This window comes from Haliotis cracherodii, unplaced genomic scaffold (assembly GCF_022045235.1).
Source record: "Haliotis cracherodii isolate W230 unplaced genomic scaffold, xgHalCrac1.p SCAF_16, whole genome shotgun sequence".
NCBI classification, from domain to species: Eukaryota; Metazoa; Mollusca; class Gastropoda; order Lepetellida; family Haliotidae; genus Haliotis; species Haliotis cracherodii.
Window position 1 is genome coordinate 29,998,605 of NW_027266271.1, and position 15,622 is coordinate 30,014,226.

At 45.3% G+C, this 15,622-nt stretch overlaps 1 protein-coding gene across 1 annotated transcript in view; it reads left to right on the forward strand.

Annotated features, from left to right (window-relative positions):
- LOC139463560 (thrombospondin-type laminin G domain and EAR repeat-containing protein-like) overlaps positions 1–7,987 on the forward strand; it is a 36,433-nt gene extending 28,446 nt beyond the window's left edge. Inside the window, exons 4-8 of the mRNA XM_071244833.1 lie at positions 2,731–2,963; positions 3,526–3,712; positions 4,449–4,678; positions 7,038–7,225; positions 7,729–7,987. Coding sequence (XP_071100934.1) covers positions 2,731–2,963; positions 3,526–3,712; positions 4,449–4,678; positions 7,038–7,225; positions 7,729–7,987 — 1,097 coding nt within the window. The remainder of the gene's footprint in view (positions 1–2,730; positions 2,964–3,525; positions 3,713–4,448; positions 4,679–7,037; positions 7,226–7,728) is intronic.
- The last annotated feature ends 7,635 nt before the right edge of the window (positions 7,988–15,622 follow it).

The following is a 15,622-nucleotide window of genomic DNA, read 5'->3' on the forward strand; positions in this document are numbered from 1 at the left end:
TACCCCTGATTTTCACTCACTCACTCACTCTCTCGCGGTGACAGCTGTATGTTGCTATACGATTACCGTGACACCTGTTTGTTGCTGTAAGCTTACCATGACATCTGTATGCTGCTGTATGATTACCGTGACACCTGTATGTTGCTGTATGATTACCGTGACACCTGTATATTGCTGTATGATTACCATGACACCTGTATGCTGCTCTATGATTACCGTGACACCTGCATGTTGCTGTATGATTACCGTGACACCTGTTTGTTGCTGTATGATTACCGTGACACCTGTATATTGCTGTATGATTACCGTGACACCTGTATATTGCTGTATGATTACCGTGACACCTGTATGCTGCTGTATGATTACCGTGACACCTGCATGTTGTTGTATGATTACCGTGACACCTGTATGTTGCTGTATGATTACCGTGACACCTGTATATTGCTGTATGATTACCATGACACCTGTATGCTGCTCTATGATTACCGTGACACCTGTATGCTGCTCTATGATTACCGTGACACCTGCATGTTGGTGTATGATTACCGTGACTCCTGTATGTTGCTGTATGATTACCGTGACACCTGCATGTTGCTGTATGCTTACCGTGACACCTGTATGTTGCTGTATGATTACCGTGACACCTGTATGCTGCTGTATGATTACCGTGACACCTGTATATTGCTGTATGATTACCATGACACCTGTATGCTGCTCTATGATTACCGTGACACCTGTATGCTGCTCTATGATTACCGTGACACCTGCATGTTGGTGTATGATTACCGTGACTCCTGTATGTTGCTGTATGATTACCGTGACACCTGCATGTTGCTGTATGATTACCGTGACACCTGCATGTTGCTGTATGCTTACCGTGACACCTGTATGTTGCTGTATGATTACCGTGACACCTGTATGCTGCTGTATGATTACCGTGACTCCTGCATGTTGCTGTATGATTACCGTGACACCTGTATGTTGCTGTATGCTTACCGTGACACCTGTATGTTGCTGTATGATTACCGTGACACCTGTATGCTGCTGTATGATTACCGTGACACCTGTATGTTGCTGTATGATTACCGTGACACCTGTATGTTGCTGTATGCTTACCGTGACTCCTGCATGTTGCTGTACGATTACCGTGACACCTGCATGTTGCTGTATGATTACCGTGACACCTGCATGTTGCTGTATGATAACCGTGACTCCAGTATGTTGCTGTATGATTACCGTGACACTTATATGCTACTGTATGGTTACCGTGACACCTGTATGTTGCTGTACGATTACCGTGACACCTTCATGTTGCTGTATGATTACCGTGACACCTGTATGTTGCTGTATGATTACCGTGACACCTGTGTGTTGCTGTATGCTTACCGTGACACCTGCATGTTGCTGTATGATTACCGTGACTCCTGCATGTTGCTGTACGATTACCGTGACACCTGCATGTTGCTGTATGATTACCGTGACACCTGCATGTTGCTGTATGATTACCGTGACTGCAGTATGTTGCTGTATGATTACCGTGACACCTATATGCTACTGTATGGTTACCGTGACACCTGTATGTTGCTGTACGATTACCGTGACACCTGCATGTTGCTGTATGATTACCGTGACACCTGCATGTTGCTGTATGATTACCGTGACACCTGTATGTTGCTGTATGATTACCGTGACACCTGCATGTTGCTGTATGATTACCGTGACATCTGTATGTTGCTGTATGCTTACCGTGACACCTGTATGTTGCTGTACGATTACCGTGACATCTGTATGTTGCTGTATGAATACCATGACACCTGTATGCTGCTGTATGATTACCGTGACACCTGTATGTTGCTGTATGATTACCGTGACACCTGTATGCTGCTGTATGCTTACCGTGACACCTTTATGTTGCTGTACGATTACCGTGACACCTGTGTGTTGCTGTATGATTACCATGACACCTGTATGGTGCTGTATGATTACCGTGACACCTGTATGCTGCTGTATGATTACCGTGACACCTGTATGTTGCTGTACGATTACCGTGACACCTATATGTTGCTGTATGATTACCGTGACACCTGTATGCTGCTCTATGATTACCGTGACACCTGTATGTTGCTGTACGATTACCGTGACACCTGTATGCTGCTGTATGATTACCGTGACACCTGCATGTTGCTGTATGTTTACCGTGACACCTGCATGTTGCTGTATGATTACCGTGACACCTGTATGTTGCTGTATGATTACCGTGACACCTGTATGTTGCTACATGGTTACCGTGACATCTGTATGTTGCTATGATTACCGTGACACCTGTATGTTGCTGTATGATAACCGTGACATCTGTATGTTGCTGTATGATTACCGTGACATCTGTGTGTTGGTGTATGATTACCGTGACACCTGTATGTTGCTGTATGATAACCGTGACACCTGTATGTTGCTGTATGATAACCGTGACATCTGTACGATTACTGTGACTCCTGTGTGTTGGTGTATGATTATCGCGACACTTATATGTTGCTTAATGATTACCGTGACATATGTACAATTACCGTGACATTTGTATGTTGCTATACGATTACCGTGACACCTGTACGATTATCGTGACACCTGTATGTTGCTGTACGATTATCGTGACACCTGTATGTTGCTGTACGATTATCGTGACACCTGTTTGTTGCTGTATGATTACCATGACACCTACATGTTGCTCTCCAGGTAAGAAGAAGCTGGATTACTTTGAGGCCTACCACGACGTTCAGACGCCGGCCGCATCCATCGACGTGGAGGTGTTCACGCTACCGGGGGAGGGGCTGTTCGCCGTGTTCGCCGGGCAGGCGGGCGAGGGGGACTCTGCGTTGTTCAAGTGGGTGGAGAATCAGTTCACCTTCTACCAGAAGCTGGAGACTGAGGCGGCACAGAGTTGGTGTCACTTCACTATCAAGAATCAAGTAAGGGCAGACAACTCATTCTAGTTTTTAAATATTCTTATATTGGAGGGAATAGACCAATGCTAGTACTGACTCTGTGACCACCATTGCCACGAGATAAGTATTTAGCTGGACAAGAATTTAGAGTGTAACGCCATCGATAAAGAGGGTTGACTCATTGATCCGTAATTTCGAAGCAAAGAATATTCCAATTGTCTGATTTTACATGAAGTGGGTCGAGTTATCTCTCTGCAAAATGGCCTGCCGCTCTGGGTACAGTTCAGATATGGAGTACATCCAAGTCCCCAAAAGGATCAGAACTCTCTGGTGTTGCGGGGCTGTTCATGATAAAACCACATAATTATCAAGTGCGGATCCAGCATTTTTAAAACGGAGGGGTCTAAACTTTCAAAATATTCTCTCAGATAATTGTACTGCCTACATTTGGTTTTCAGAGAGGGGATAGCTGACACCCCTCCCCCTCCGACCTTTTGCTGGGTAATATCTCAATGCGTGCATGGGGTCGACCGCTGCATGTTTTACTAGAGCAATCCAGTGCGTGACGTATTTATTTCATTTTCAGTTTTTCCTTGCAGTAGCCAATTACGGCAGTTCCCCCGACCAGGCATCCAACTCCACCGTGTACCGCTGGCACAAGAAGAGGAAGAAATTTAAGTCGTATCAGACCTTCGTCACGTGGACGGCACGCGACTTTGAATACTTTAAGATTGACGGGCAACACTACCTCGCCGTCGCCAACCACGCACAAGGTCGGTGGAGTTGCCAAGCACGCTGGGTGGTTTTAGGGGAATGTCTTCAAGAACATCACGATATTCGGTTGTTTTTTTAATTACGTGTGTATAATAATGTGTGAAGGGTAAGAAGAAACTAATAATTGATACGCTTACCTCTTAACTTATTATATGACAAGTGTATCCTTGTAATATGAGGGAACGATTGGTTTTGCTAGAAGCTAGAGCTTTGAGACCGCCTCCGTGGTCTAGTGGTACAGCGTCTGCCCGGAGAGGGGGAGGCCGGGGTTTCGATCCCCGGCCGCGTCATTCCTCAACACATTACCCTGCCTGTGCTCTGCATCAGTCCGGACCAGTACCAGCAGCCACACCCACACACGTCGCTCTATAAGTGCAATAATCTTGGACGCGTCGTTAAACCCCATTTCACCTCACCTCATCTAAAGCTTTGAAAGACGTGCTACCGGGGGAGCTGGGGACCGCCGTTGACAGTTTGTTTAATGGGTTATCACATTGACGTCGCTTTTCTTAAGAGGTACTTGAGGTACATGAGGTACATGATGCGTGTCACCGTATCCCGGATGCTTAGACCGATTCTCATGAATCACTGGGTTGTCTGGTTCAGACTTAATTATTTACAGACCACCGTCATATCGCTGTGATATTTGCTGAGTGCGGCGTTAAACAATAAGCAAACAAAACATTTGACGTCGTTGACTTCAATCCGTCTGTAACGTCCTGCGCTTCTCTACAGGCGACAACACCATGGTCGACTCTGTCATCTACAAGTGGGACTTCAGTCAACGTAATTTCACAGAGTTCCAGTCAATCATGACGGTCGGGGCTTACGACTGGACGCATTTCGTTGTCAACGACTTCCACTTCATCGCTATCGCCAACGCCTTCAACGGCCTCACCACCCTCATCGACTCTGTCATCTACTTTTGGCAAAACGACCGCTTCGTTCAGTTCCAGACGATGGAGGTATGGAGTCTCGAGTGGGGTTAGGCTGGGTAGTGCTGGTAGTGCCGTGTAGTGCTGGGTAGCGCTGATAGTGCTGGTAGTGCCGTGTACTGCTGGGTAGTGCTAGGTAGTGCTGGTAGTGCTGGTAGTGCTGGTAGTGCTGGGTTGTGCTGGGTAGTGGAAGGTGATTGTCTTTATCCATCATTAGATGGACATTTTACGTTCGCTTCAACCAGGTATATTTGCTCTACAGGGGCAGTGACTCTTACACAACGGTAGGGGGTACTCGGAAATAACTTAAATCTCCACATTTGTAAAAGATATCAGTTTCCAGTAGTAGTTGTTTGATAGTTATGTACGAATTGGTAACACTTTACAACCGGAAGTGAAGTATGACAGTAGATGTTGTCACCGCAAATGATCTTGAAGGACGATAGTGTAAGATGGGAAATTTCAAAGTTGACGTTTTTGGATTTATTGTGCGTTGTACCGCCACTGGACGAGGCTTGCTGCGTATGAGTCTGTCAATGGAGTCTTTGCGTTGTACCGCCACTCGACGAGGCCTACTGCGTCTGTCCAACTCCTCTTACAGCGCCTGGCAAAGTTAACTTGGTCGACGGCCTGTGACGTTGACCCACACGTCTCTCTGTCATTGACAAAGAAAGACGTCAACCCTCATGCCTTGCAAACAAAGGCTGTTAGTATGTTGTCCCGATAGTACTGTCCAGTGACCCTTCCTTGCACAATATGGAGTGGGGCTCGCTCAGTCATAGTGATGGCACCCAACACCATGACCGATCATCCGCCAAATCTGTCATGGGGCCTCAGGTTGACATTGGCTTGACGTTAATTTCGATATCACCAGACGCGACCACGCCTATGAAGGAAGTGCAAAGTGAATCGAGATTCATCTGGAAACATGACACGTGACCAGCGACGATAACCCAAGTTTCGACGTCGTGTACACCATTGACGTCACCTGGCAATTGTTTAGGGCTGCACAAAACGTGGCCGCCTAACATGGAGATAAGATGCATGTTTACGATTGCTAAGCACCTGACCCGTAACTCGTACTCAGGTAGTTTGCAGCAATATAATTCGGCGTTTGAGCTCGATTTCCTAGAGCCTGGTTTCGGATCAATCGATCATGTACTCTTGTCGTTGACCAGACACGCCCTGAACGTGTTCGATCGTCAACATTTTGGGTTTGTTGGTAACTGTTCCATAGTCTGCTAATCACAAACTGTGAAACATGGAAAGATTGGCCACAGCACGCTGACCTCTAATTCTGACAGTTTCCAGGATGCCATTAGCCCGGACGCTGCGTCGCTAGATCACCCACAAACAATGCATGAAATCAAAAACATCACAAGCGTGGTATAAACACTCATAGTAATAATGGTACACAGAGATTAATCGACCTTCCTTAATAGTCTCAAAATCAGGAATGCCACCTACGCACGTGTGTGGCGCTACTGCGTGAGGCACGTGCAAACTTTAGGATGTGTTTTGGTGTTAAGCTTTACAGGCACAAACGTTCTTGCATAGGGTGAGTGAGTGAGTAAGTGAGGTTTTACGCCGCCTTTAGCAATAGTCCAGTAATACCACGGCGGAGGACAACAGTAATGAGCTTCACACATTGTCCCCATGTGGGAATCGAACCCGGGTGTTCGGCGTGTCGAGCCAACGCTTTTACCACTAGGCTACCCGACCGCCCTTATTGCATGGATTGTTTGTCATCAACACTTATCTTTCTTCTAATACTTGGCATTAACATTTATGTTTCATTATTCCTACTACTGCAATGTAAGGTTGGACTAAGGTGAGGATTCTCCTGTAAACCTGACGACAGAGGACATTTTCTTTAGATATAAATCCACTGATGCTTGAGAGGAGGGGGTGTCGCATTCATATTGAGTCGCATGTTTGGCTAGGGGCCAGTGGTCGCATTCCTTTGGAGACGCATTAATTTCACGATTTACAATATTTGTGAGTGTATTGTCAATATTTTTAAAAAGATGAATTTTCTGTAATTCATCAGCAGGATTTTCATCTGATAAGATTTGAACTATCTCTAAGGTTGAACTCGTCTTTGCTATTTACGATTTTGAAACACGAGCTACGACAGATTTCGGTTATCTCCCACGAGGAATTTTCAACGTTAATCCAGGACTGAGTCCTCCCGTTGAAAAAATGTTTACAAAACTTCATATAAAGTCTTCTGTGACGTGAAGAACAATGATAGACAACACCTTCAATTAGCTGCGACAATGGGTCTCGTCACATTTATACTGCCATCTTTGCAAACAAAGACCCACAAGGCTTGTACTAGCCATCACCGTTTTGTCAGAGAGAACCTATAACTCCCCTATGTCTACAGACAAACGGTGCCACAGACTGGGAGTTCTTCAGCATCGACGGCGACCACTTCCTGGCGGTAGCCAACGCCTACAACTACGGTCCCCAGAACTACAAAGACGTGGATACCTTCTACACCAACTCCACCATCTACAAACTAAACAGACAGAAGAGAGTGTTCGAGAAGTTCCAGATAGTCCCCACATACAGGTGCGTGTATATATGTCCTGTCTCGTTATGGTCCCCACATACATGTACATGTGTGTGTGTGTATATATGTCCTGTCTCGTGATAGTCCCACATACAGGTGTGTGTATATATGTCCTGTCTCGTGATAGTCCCCACATACATGTACATGTGTGTGTATATATGTCCTGTCTCGTGATAGTCCCACATACAGGTGTGTGTATATATGTCCTGTCTCGTGATAGTCCCAACATACATGTACATGTGTGTGTATATATGTCCTGTCTCGTGATAGTCCCCACATACAGGTGCGTGTATCTATGCCCTGTCTCGTGATAGTCCCACATACATGTACATGTGCGTGTATATATGTCCTGTCTCGTGATAGTCCCACATACATGTGCATGTGTGTGTATATATGTCCTGTCTCGTGATAGTCTCACATACATGTGTGTGTATATATGTCCTGTTCCATCATACAGGTGTGTATACATTTGTCCTATGTTAGTGCATATTGTGTGTTTCAGTGCAATAGACTGGGAGTATGTCCGGGTGGGCGGCGACCACTTCTTGGTGGTGTCTAACGCCCAGAACGGGGGCGAGGGCGAGGAGTTGGCGAGCGTGGTGTACAGATGGCAGGGGCTGGACAGATTCGTCCCCGTACACAGGCTGAAGACGCTGCCGTCGGCCGATTGGGAGACGTTCACCCAGGGGGAGGACGTCTATCTCATATACGCTAATGCAAAGGAATCTACCTCACAGATCATAAAGGCCAAGTTCACGTAGTCATGAATATTCATGGACAGAAGTATCAAAACAAGAGCAATTTGCTGGAAGGGTCAAAGTGACGAAGAATTACGCTGCAACTGATTTACAAATAACTTAAACTGCGTCACATTCCATACTTCAAGTTCTACATGTCAACTATTCGTTACAATAACTGTTCACCACATAAACTGATCATCCAAAAAACTGATCACCACATAAACCGTTCGACACATCAACTGTTCGTCACATCAGCTGTTCAACACATGAACTGATCACCACATAAACTGTTCAACACATCAACTGTTCGACACATCAACCGTTCACCACATGAACTGATCATTCCATTACCTGTTCACCACATAATCTGTTCGACACATCAACTGATAACCACATTAGCTGTTCGACACATCAACTGTTCGACACATAAACTTATCTCCTCATGAACTGATCACCACATTAGCTGTTCGACAAATATACTGTTCAACGCATAAACTGTTCACCACATAACCTGATCACAACACAAGCTGTTCGACAAATAAACTGTTCGACACATCAACTGTTCACCACATTAACTATACGACGCATAAACTGTTCACCACATCGCCTGATCACCACATAAGCTACAAGCTGTTCACAACATCAACTGTTCGACACATAAACTAATCACCACATAAACTGTTCACCACATAAACTTTCTACAAATAAGCTGTTCACCACTTCAATTGTTCGACACATCACATAAACTGATCACCACATGAACTGATCACCACATAAGCTGTTCGACACATCAACTGTTCGACAGTTAATTGATCACCACATTATCTGTTCGAAAAATAAGCTGTTCACCACATCAATTGTTCGACACATCACATAAACTGATCACCACATAAGCTGTTCGACACATCAACTGTTCGACACATTAACTGATCACCACATTAGCTGTTCGAAAAATAAGCTGTTCACCACATCAACTGTTCGACACATAAACTGTTCACTACATAAACTGATCACCATATAGGCTGTTCGATACATCAACTGTTCAATGCATTAACCTTTCCTATTATCAAGTGCCCGTTGTATAGACGGTTCAACATATCAATAGTTCTATGTTTGAACTGCCCAATGCATCATCTGTGCGCTGCATCAACCACGCCCCGCTGCATCAACAATGCCCCGCCGCATCGTGTGGCATTGTGACCATTGCAATTCCAGCATAGCGTTCACATGTATTCCGTTGTTGAAACAAAGACAGTCGCCAACATCCCATGTTGAGGCTAGAGATGCTAGGACAGAGCAATACACATTCCAACTGTGACATAACACTATGTATATGATATCATGTGATATATATTTCAATGTTATCTGTTTAATATATCCTCCTCGGACCTAGTGCTGATAATCATGTTATACACGGCGTAATGCTATCGTGACGTTTACACTTTATTCCATATGTTTATTTATGTTTTCCCCTACCCTGTACTGAGTGGGGTGGAGTTTGTGGCATATACAGTCCACTGTCTACGATCAGTGTCAGACAAGTCTCTCCTACTGTTCATGGCGTCCCAAGTTTATACGTCCCCACAGAATGACCTGTTATTTATGACACGGGCGTGTCACGCCTGTCCTTTGATTGATGTTGATTGTCTGTATGTGTATCCGTGTAGTATGTTAATAAAGAAAAGTTGTGTGATTCATCTGCATTGCATAGAAATTAGAAAACTCTACCCCTTCGTTGACAACACGCGCCGTTCCAGCTGATGTCCATCAGTCACGTGACACATGGAGGACGGTCGACAGACTATTTTTGACCAATTGTCTCCATCAGAATACGTTCTTCTACCTATGACCATGGTCCGTAGCAATACAGTTCAGCTGGTGAAACACTCCTTAAATGTTAAATGTGACAATCAGTATATTTTTCAATACAGCTGAATGCAAATACAATATGGCCGCTACGAAAGAACACGTTATATGTTGCTATTCAACAAGGCTTATGAGTGCCAAAGCAGTAACGGTATGTTACAGCCGCATCGGTAAGTGTGGTACGGCCCCTTCGGTAACTGTTTGCGAAATAACTTGTCTTAATGATATATACTCTTCAAATAAAGAAACGCATAACCACATTTTACGGTGTTGGAGTGAGTGAGTGAGTTCGGTTTAACGCCGCTTTTAACAGTATTCCAGTTATATCGCGGCGAGTCAGCTTAATGTTGGGGGAAGCCCGAAGTGATGTAGGTCTTAGACGTTTACCACTTTGGTGAAACCCACGAGCACGGGTATGGTGCTGACAAACCTAGAAACATAATTGGGGCGAACCGGGATTCGAACCCACAATCATAGGTTTCTGGCGTGCCCAAGGGACGCAACTCTGCACAGCGAATCGCGGCGCCTTAGACGACTGGGCCACCCGTGCAACCAGGGGATCAGGGACTCCAAAACATATGTAGAAAGCGACCGCAGCGCTAAAGTTCCATACCTTGATGCTGATTTACAACAGTCGTAGTTAAGGTGATCGTAGCCCCCATACCTTGACATAGACCTATGACACCCATAGCTAAAGTGATCGCAATTCCATACTTTGACAAAGACCTACGACAGTCGTAGCTAAAGTGATCGCAAGTCCCATACTTTGACATAGACCTATGACACCCATAGCTAAAGTGATCACAAGTCCCATACTTTGACAAAGACCTACGACAGTCGTAGCTAAAGTGATCGCAAGTCCCATACTTTGACATAGACCTATGACACCCATAGCTAAAATGATCGCAATTCCATACTTTGACAAAGACCTACGACGCTCATAGCTAAAGTGATCGCAAGTCCCATACCTTGACATAGACCTACGAAAGTCGTAGCTAAAGTGATCGCAAGTCCCATACCTTGACATAGACCTATGACAGTCGTAGCTAAAGTGATCGCAATTCCATACTTTGACAAAGACCTACGACAGTCGTAGCTAAAGTGATCGCAAGTCCCATACTTTGACAAAGACCTATGACACCCATAGCTAAACTGATCACAAGTCCCATACTTTGACAAAGACCTATGACAGTCGTAGCTAAAGTGATCGCAATTCCATACTTTGACAAAGACCTACGACAGTCGTAGCTAAAGTGATCGAAAGTCCCATACTTTGACAAAGACCTATGACACCCATAGCTAAAGTGATCACAAGTCCCATACTTTGACAAAGACCTACGACAGTCGTAGCTAAAGTGATCGCAAGTCCCATACTTTGACAAAGACCTATGACAGTCGTAGCTAAAGTGTTCGCAAGTCCCATACTTTGACATAGACCTATGACACCCATAGCTAAAGTGATCGCAAGTCCCATACTTTGACAAAGACCTACGACAGTCGTAGCTAAAGTGATCGAAGGTCCCATACTTTGACAAAGACCTACGACAGTCGTAGCTAAAGTGATCGAAAGTCCCATACTTTGACAAAGACCTACGACAGTCGTAGCTAAATTGATCGCAAGTCCCATAATTTGACAAAGACCTACGACAGTCGTAGCTAAAGTGATCGAAAGTCCCATACTTTGACAAAGACCTACGACAGTCGTAGCTAAAGTGATCGCAAGTCCCATACTTTGACAAAGACCTACGACAGTCGTAGCTAAAGTGATCGCAAGTCCCATACTTTGACAAAGACCTACGACAGTCGTAGCTAAAGTGATCGAAAGTCCCATACTTTGACAAAGACCTACAACAGTCGTAGCTAAAGTGATCGCAAGTCCCATACTTTGACAAAGACCTACGACAGTCGTAGCTAAAGTGATCGAAAGTCCCATGCTTTGACATAGACCTACGACAGTCGTAGCTAAAGTGATCGAAAGTCCCATACTTTGACAAAGACCTACGACAGTCGTAGCTAAAGTGATCGAAAGTCCCATACTTTGACAAAGACCTACGACACTCGTAGCTAAAGTGATCGCAAGTCACATACCTTAATATAGACCTACGAAGTCGTAACAGTAAGGTTGTTTTTTACAACGGCTCCGAGGGACCCATTCGCTACCACAACCTCGTTTTGATCACGATCCGAAAAACACGATGCCATACTAGTCAGTCAAATTAGAGTAAGCGTGGCGACGTCACCGAAACGAAGATGTGTGACGAATGGGTGCGGGTGTATCTCACAACAGAAAATCGAGGATGGTGACGTCGCAATTTGAACTGGTCCTGGGGTGTAGGCCACGTGACGTACCATACTGTACCAACCAACGTCACAGTAGGTTTACAGACGTCAGCTTACAACTTTGACTATGGAATTGGTGAAATGACGTCATCTGTACGGCATTGACGTTGGAGTTGGTGAGCTGACGTCATCTGTACGGCATTGACGTTGGAATTGGTGAACTGACGTCATCTGTACGACATTGACGTTGGAGTTAGTAAACTGACGTCATCTGTACGACATTGACGTTGGAGTTGGCGAGCTGACGTCATCTGTACGACATTGACGTTGGAGTTGGTGAACTGACGTCATCTGTACGACATTGACGTTGGAGTTGGTGAACTGACATCATCTGTACGGCATTGACGTTGGAATTGGTGAACTGACGTCATCTGTACGGCATTGACGTTGGAATTGAACTGACGTCATCTGTACGACATTGATATTGGAGTTGGTGAGCTGACGTCATCTGTGCGGCATTGACGTTGGAGTTGGTGAGCTGACGTCATCTGTACAACATTAACGTTAAAGGTGGCGTACGTACTTATACGACTCAAGATGTCGTCATGTTTGACGACACACAAAGGTATACACGAACACTCTTTATAGCAGTGATAGAAACTAACATTTTTCTTCCACTAGTCCATATAATGATAACATATAGCAAAACCCTTAAAAAGGACAAATTTCTACAAGTCCTTATGATACCTTAACTATTGGGCAGTTTGGCAAGCACTACATGACTAGCGCTCATTTCTAACGCTGTTATAGGACACTGACGTATAACATCAATCTAGATATGTGATTCTGATACAGATGAAGCCCTTCCGCTAGCCTAGTAAGCTTTCAAAGTTAACATCAATAGGAATTTAGGCACACCTCAAACTCACTACCCATGTGTTGCAGTTTCGGTATTCGTATTTACTGGATATTGCTAATACTGTGGCCGCCCTTTGAAATCCTCGCAACATCACCCATCTATAGCTATTACCCGAGTCTGGGAACAATGTAATTCGGCGTAAAACCATACTCACCCAGTGCCACAAATGACCCGAATCCTCCTGACCCCGTCCCGCCATATGGGTAACGGTGCTTCCATTCCGCGTGTCCTATAGAGACCCGCTGAGTCGACCGTATCTGGGGCGGTGGGTGGCCTAGTGGTTAAAGCGTTCCCTCGCCACGCCGAAGAAACGGTTTCGATTCCCCACATGGGTTCAAAGTGCAAAGTGCAAAGCCTCACTCACTCACTCACTCACTCACTCACGACAGTCGCTCAGTCTGGACTCTCTCCCAGACCCTAGAGAATAAAATTGAAAAAGAAGTCCAAGTCTAGAATCATTTGGCAAGTCGAGATTGCTTCAGCTCTAGGAAATTAAGGATTTTTCTATGCTCCATTTGGATTTTATCATTTATATTTTGTATTTTTATTTCTGGGACTAAATGTCAGTCAAAGTGTAGACACACAAGTTACCTGAACACCAGCCTTTGTTCCTCCAGAGCAGGAGTGTCGATGTAGCTGTCATTACCGAGTCCTTACTACAAGGTACCATGATGCATAGATGTCATTACATAACGTCATCCGGATGTAGCATACGGTCTCCTGACACCCGTCACGCATGCTTCATCTAACATCCCACCTGAGCTGTGAAAGTACACGGCCGTGTTTGTGAACATCAGTGCGTTATACTGTGTTACGCCGGACACAGGATGAATTGATGAGGATGTGGAGAGATGACTGACTGATACCAATTAATATGTGTCTGCATAGGTCAAAGACAGTACTGATGGTCAAAATTAAGTTATTAATCGATTTGGGGGAGTCAGTTATTATTCGGTTTATCATATATTAAAACAACACTTCTTAAAACACCTAATCTGGATCACGACTAGGTTTTGTTATCTGCTTTGAGAAGACCATTTGACGGCGTGTCAGCGTCACGTGGGATGTGACGCTGCAAGTAAGATACTGGTAAAGTGCTGGTAAGATACGGGTAGGGTGCTGGTAAAATACGGGTAAGGTGCTGGTAAGATACGGGTAGAGTGCTGGTAAGATACGGGTAAGGTGCCGGTAAGATAGTGTATGGTGCTGGTAAGATACGGGTAAGGTGCTGGTAAGATACGGTAAGGTGCGGGTAAGATACGGGTAAGGTGCTGGTAAGATGCTGGTAAGACACGGGTAAGGTGCTGGTAAGATCCTGGTAAGATACGGGTAAGGTGCTGGTAAGGTACGGGTAAGATGCTGGTAAGATACGGGTAAGGTACTGGTAAGATACGGGTACGGTGCTGGTAAGGTACTGGTAAGATGCTGGTAAGATACGGGTAAAGTGCTGGTAAGAAACGGGTTAGGTGCTGGTAAGATGCTGGTAAGATACGGGTAAAGTGCTGGTAAGATGCTGGTAAGATACGGGTAAGGTGCTGGTAAGATACGGGTAAGGTGCTGGTAAGATGCTGGTAAGATACGGGTAAGGTGCTGGTAAGATGCTGGTAAGGTACGGGTAAGGTACTGGTAAGGTACTGGTAAGGTGCTGGTAAGGTGTTGGTAAGGTACTGGTAAGATACGGGTAAGGTGCGGGTAAGGTGTTGGTAAGGTACTGGTAAGATACGGGTAAGGTACTGGTAAGGTGCTGGTAAGGTACTGGTAAGATGCTGGTAAGATACACGTAAGGTGCTGGTAAGATACGGGCAGGGTGCTGGAAAGATACGGGTAAGGTGCTGGTAAGATGCTGGTTAGGTACTGGTAAGACGCTGGTAAGATACGGGTAAGGTGCTGGTAAGACGCTGGTAAGATCCTGGTAAGGTGCTGGTAAGATGCTGGTAAGATACACGTAAGGTGCTGGTAAGATACGGGCAGGGTGCTGGTAAGATACGGGTAAGGTGCTGGTAAGATGCTGGTAAGATACGGGTAAGGTGCTGGTAAGATGCTGGTAAGATACAGGTAAGGTGCTGGTAAGATGCTGGTAAGGTACTGGTAAGGTGCTGGTAAGATGCTGGTAAGGTACGGGTAAGGTACTGGTAAGGTGCTGGTAAGGTGTTGGTAAGGTACTGGTAAGATACGGGTAAGGTGCGGGTAAGGTGTTGGTAAGGTACTGGTAAGATACGGGTAAGGTGCTGGTAAGGTGCTGGTAAGACGCTGGTAAGATACGGGTAAGGTGCTGGTAAGATGCTGGTAAGATACGGGTAAGGTACTGGGAAGGTGCTGGTAAGATACGGGTAAGGTGCTGGTAAGATACGGGCAGGGTGCTGGTAAGATACGGGTAAGGTGCTGGTAAGATGCTGGTAAGACACGGGTAAGGTGCTGGTAAGATCCTGGTAAGATACGGGTAAGGTGCTGGTAAGGTACGGGTAAGATGCTGGTAAGATACGGGTAAGGTACTGGTAAGATACGGGTACGGTGCTGGTAAGGTACTGGTAAGATGCTGGTAAGATACGGGTAAGGTGCTGGTAAGATACGGGTAAGGTGCTGGTAAGATG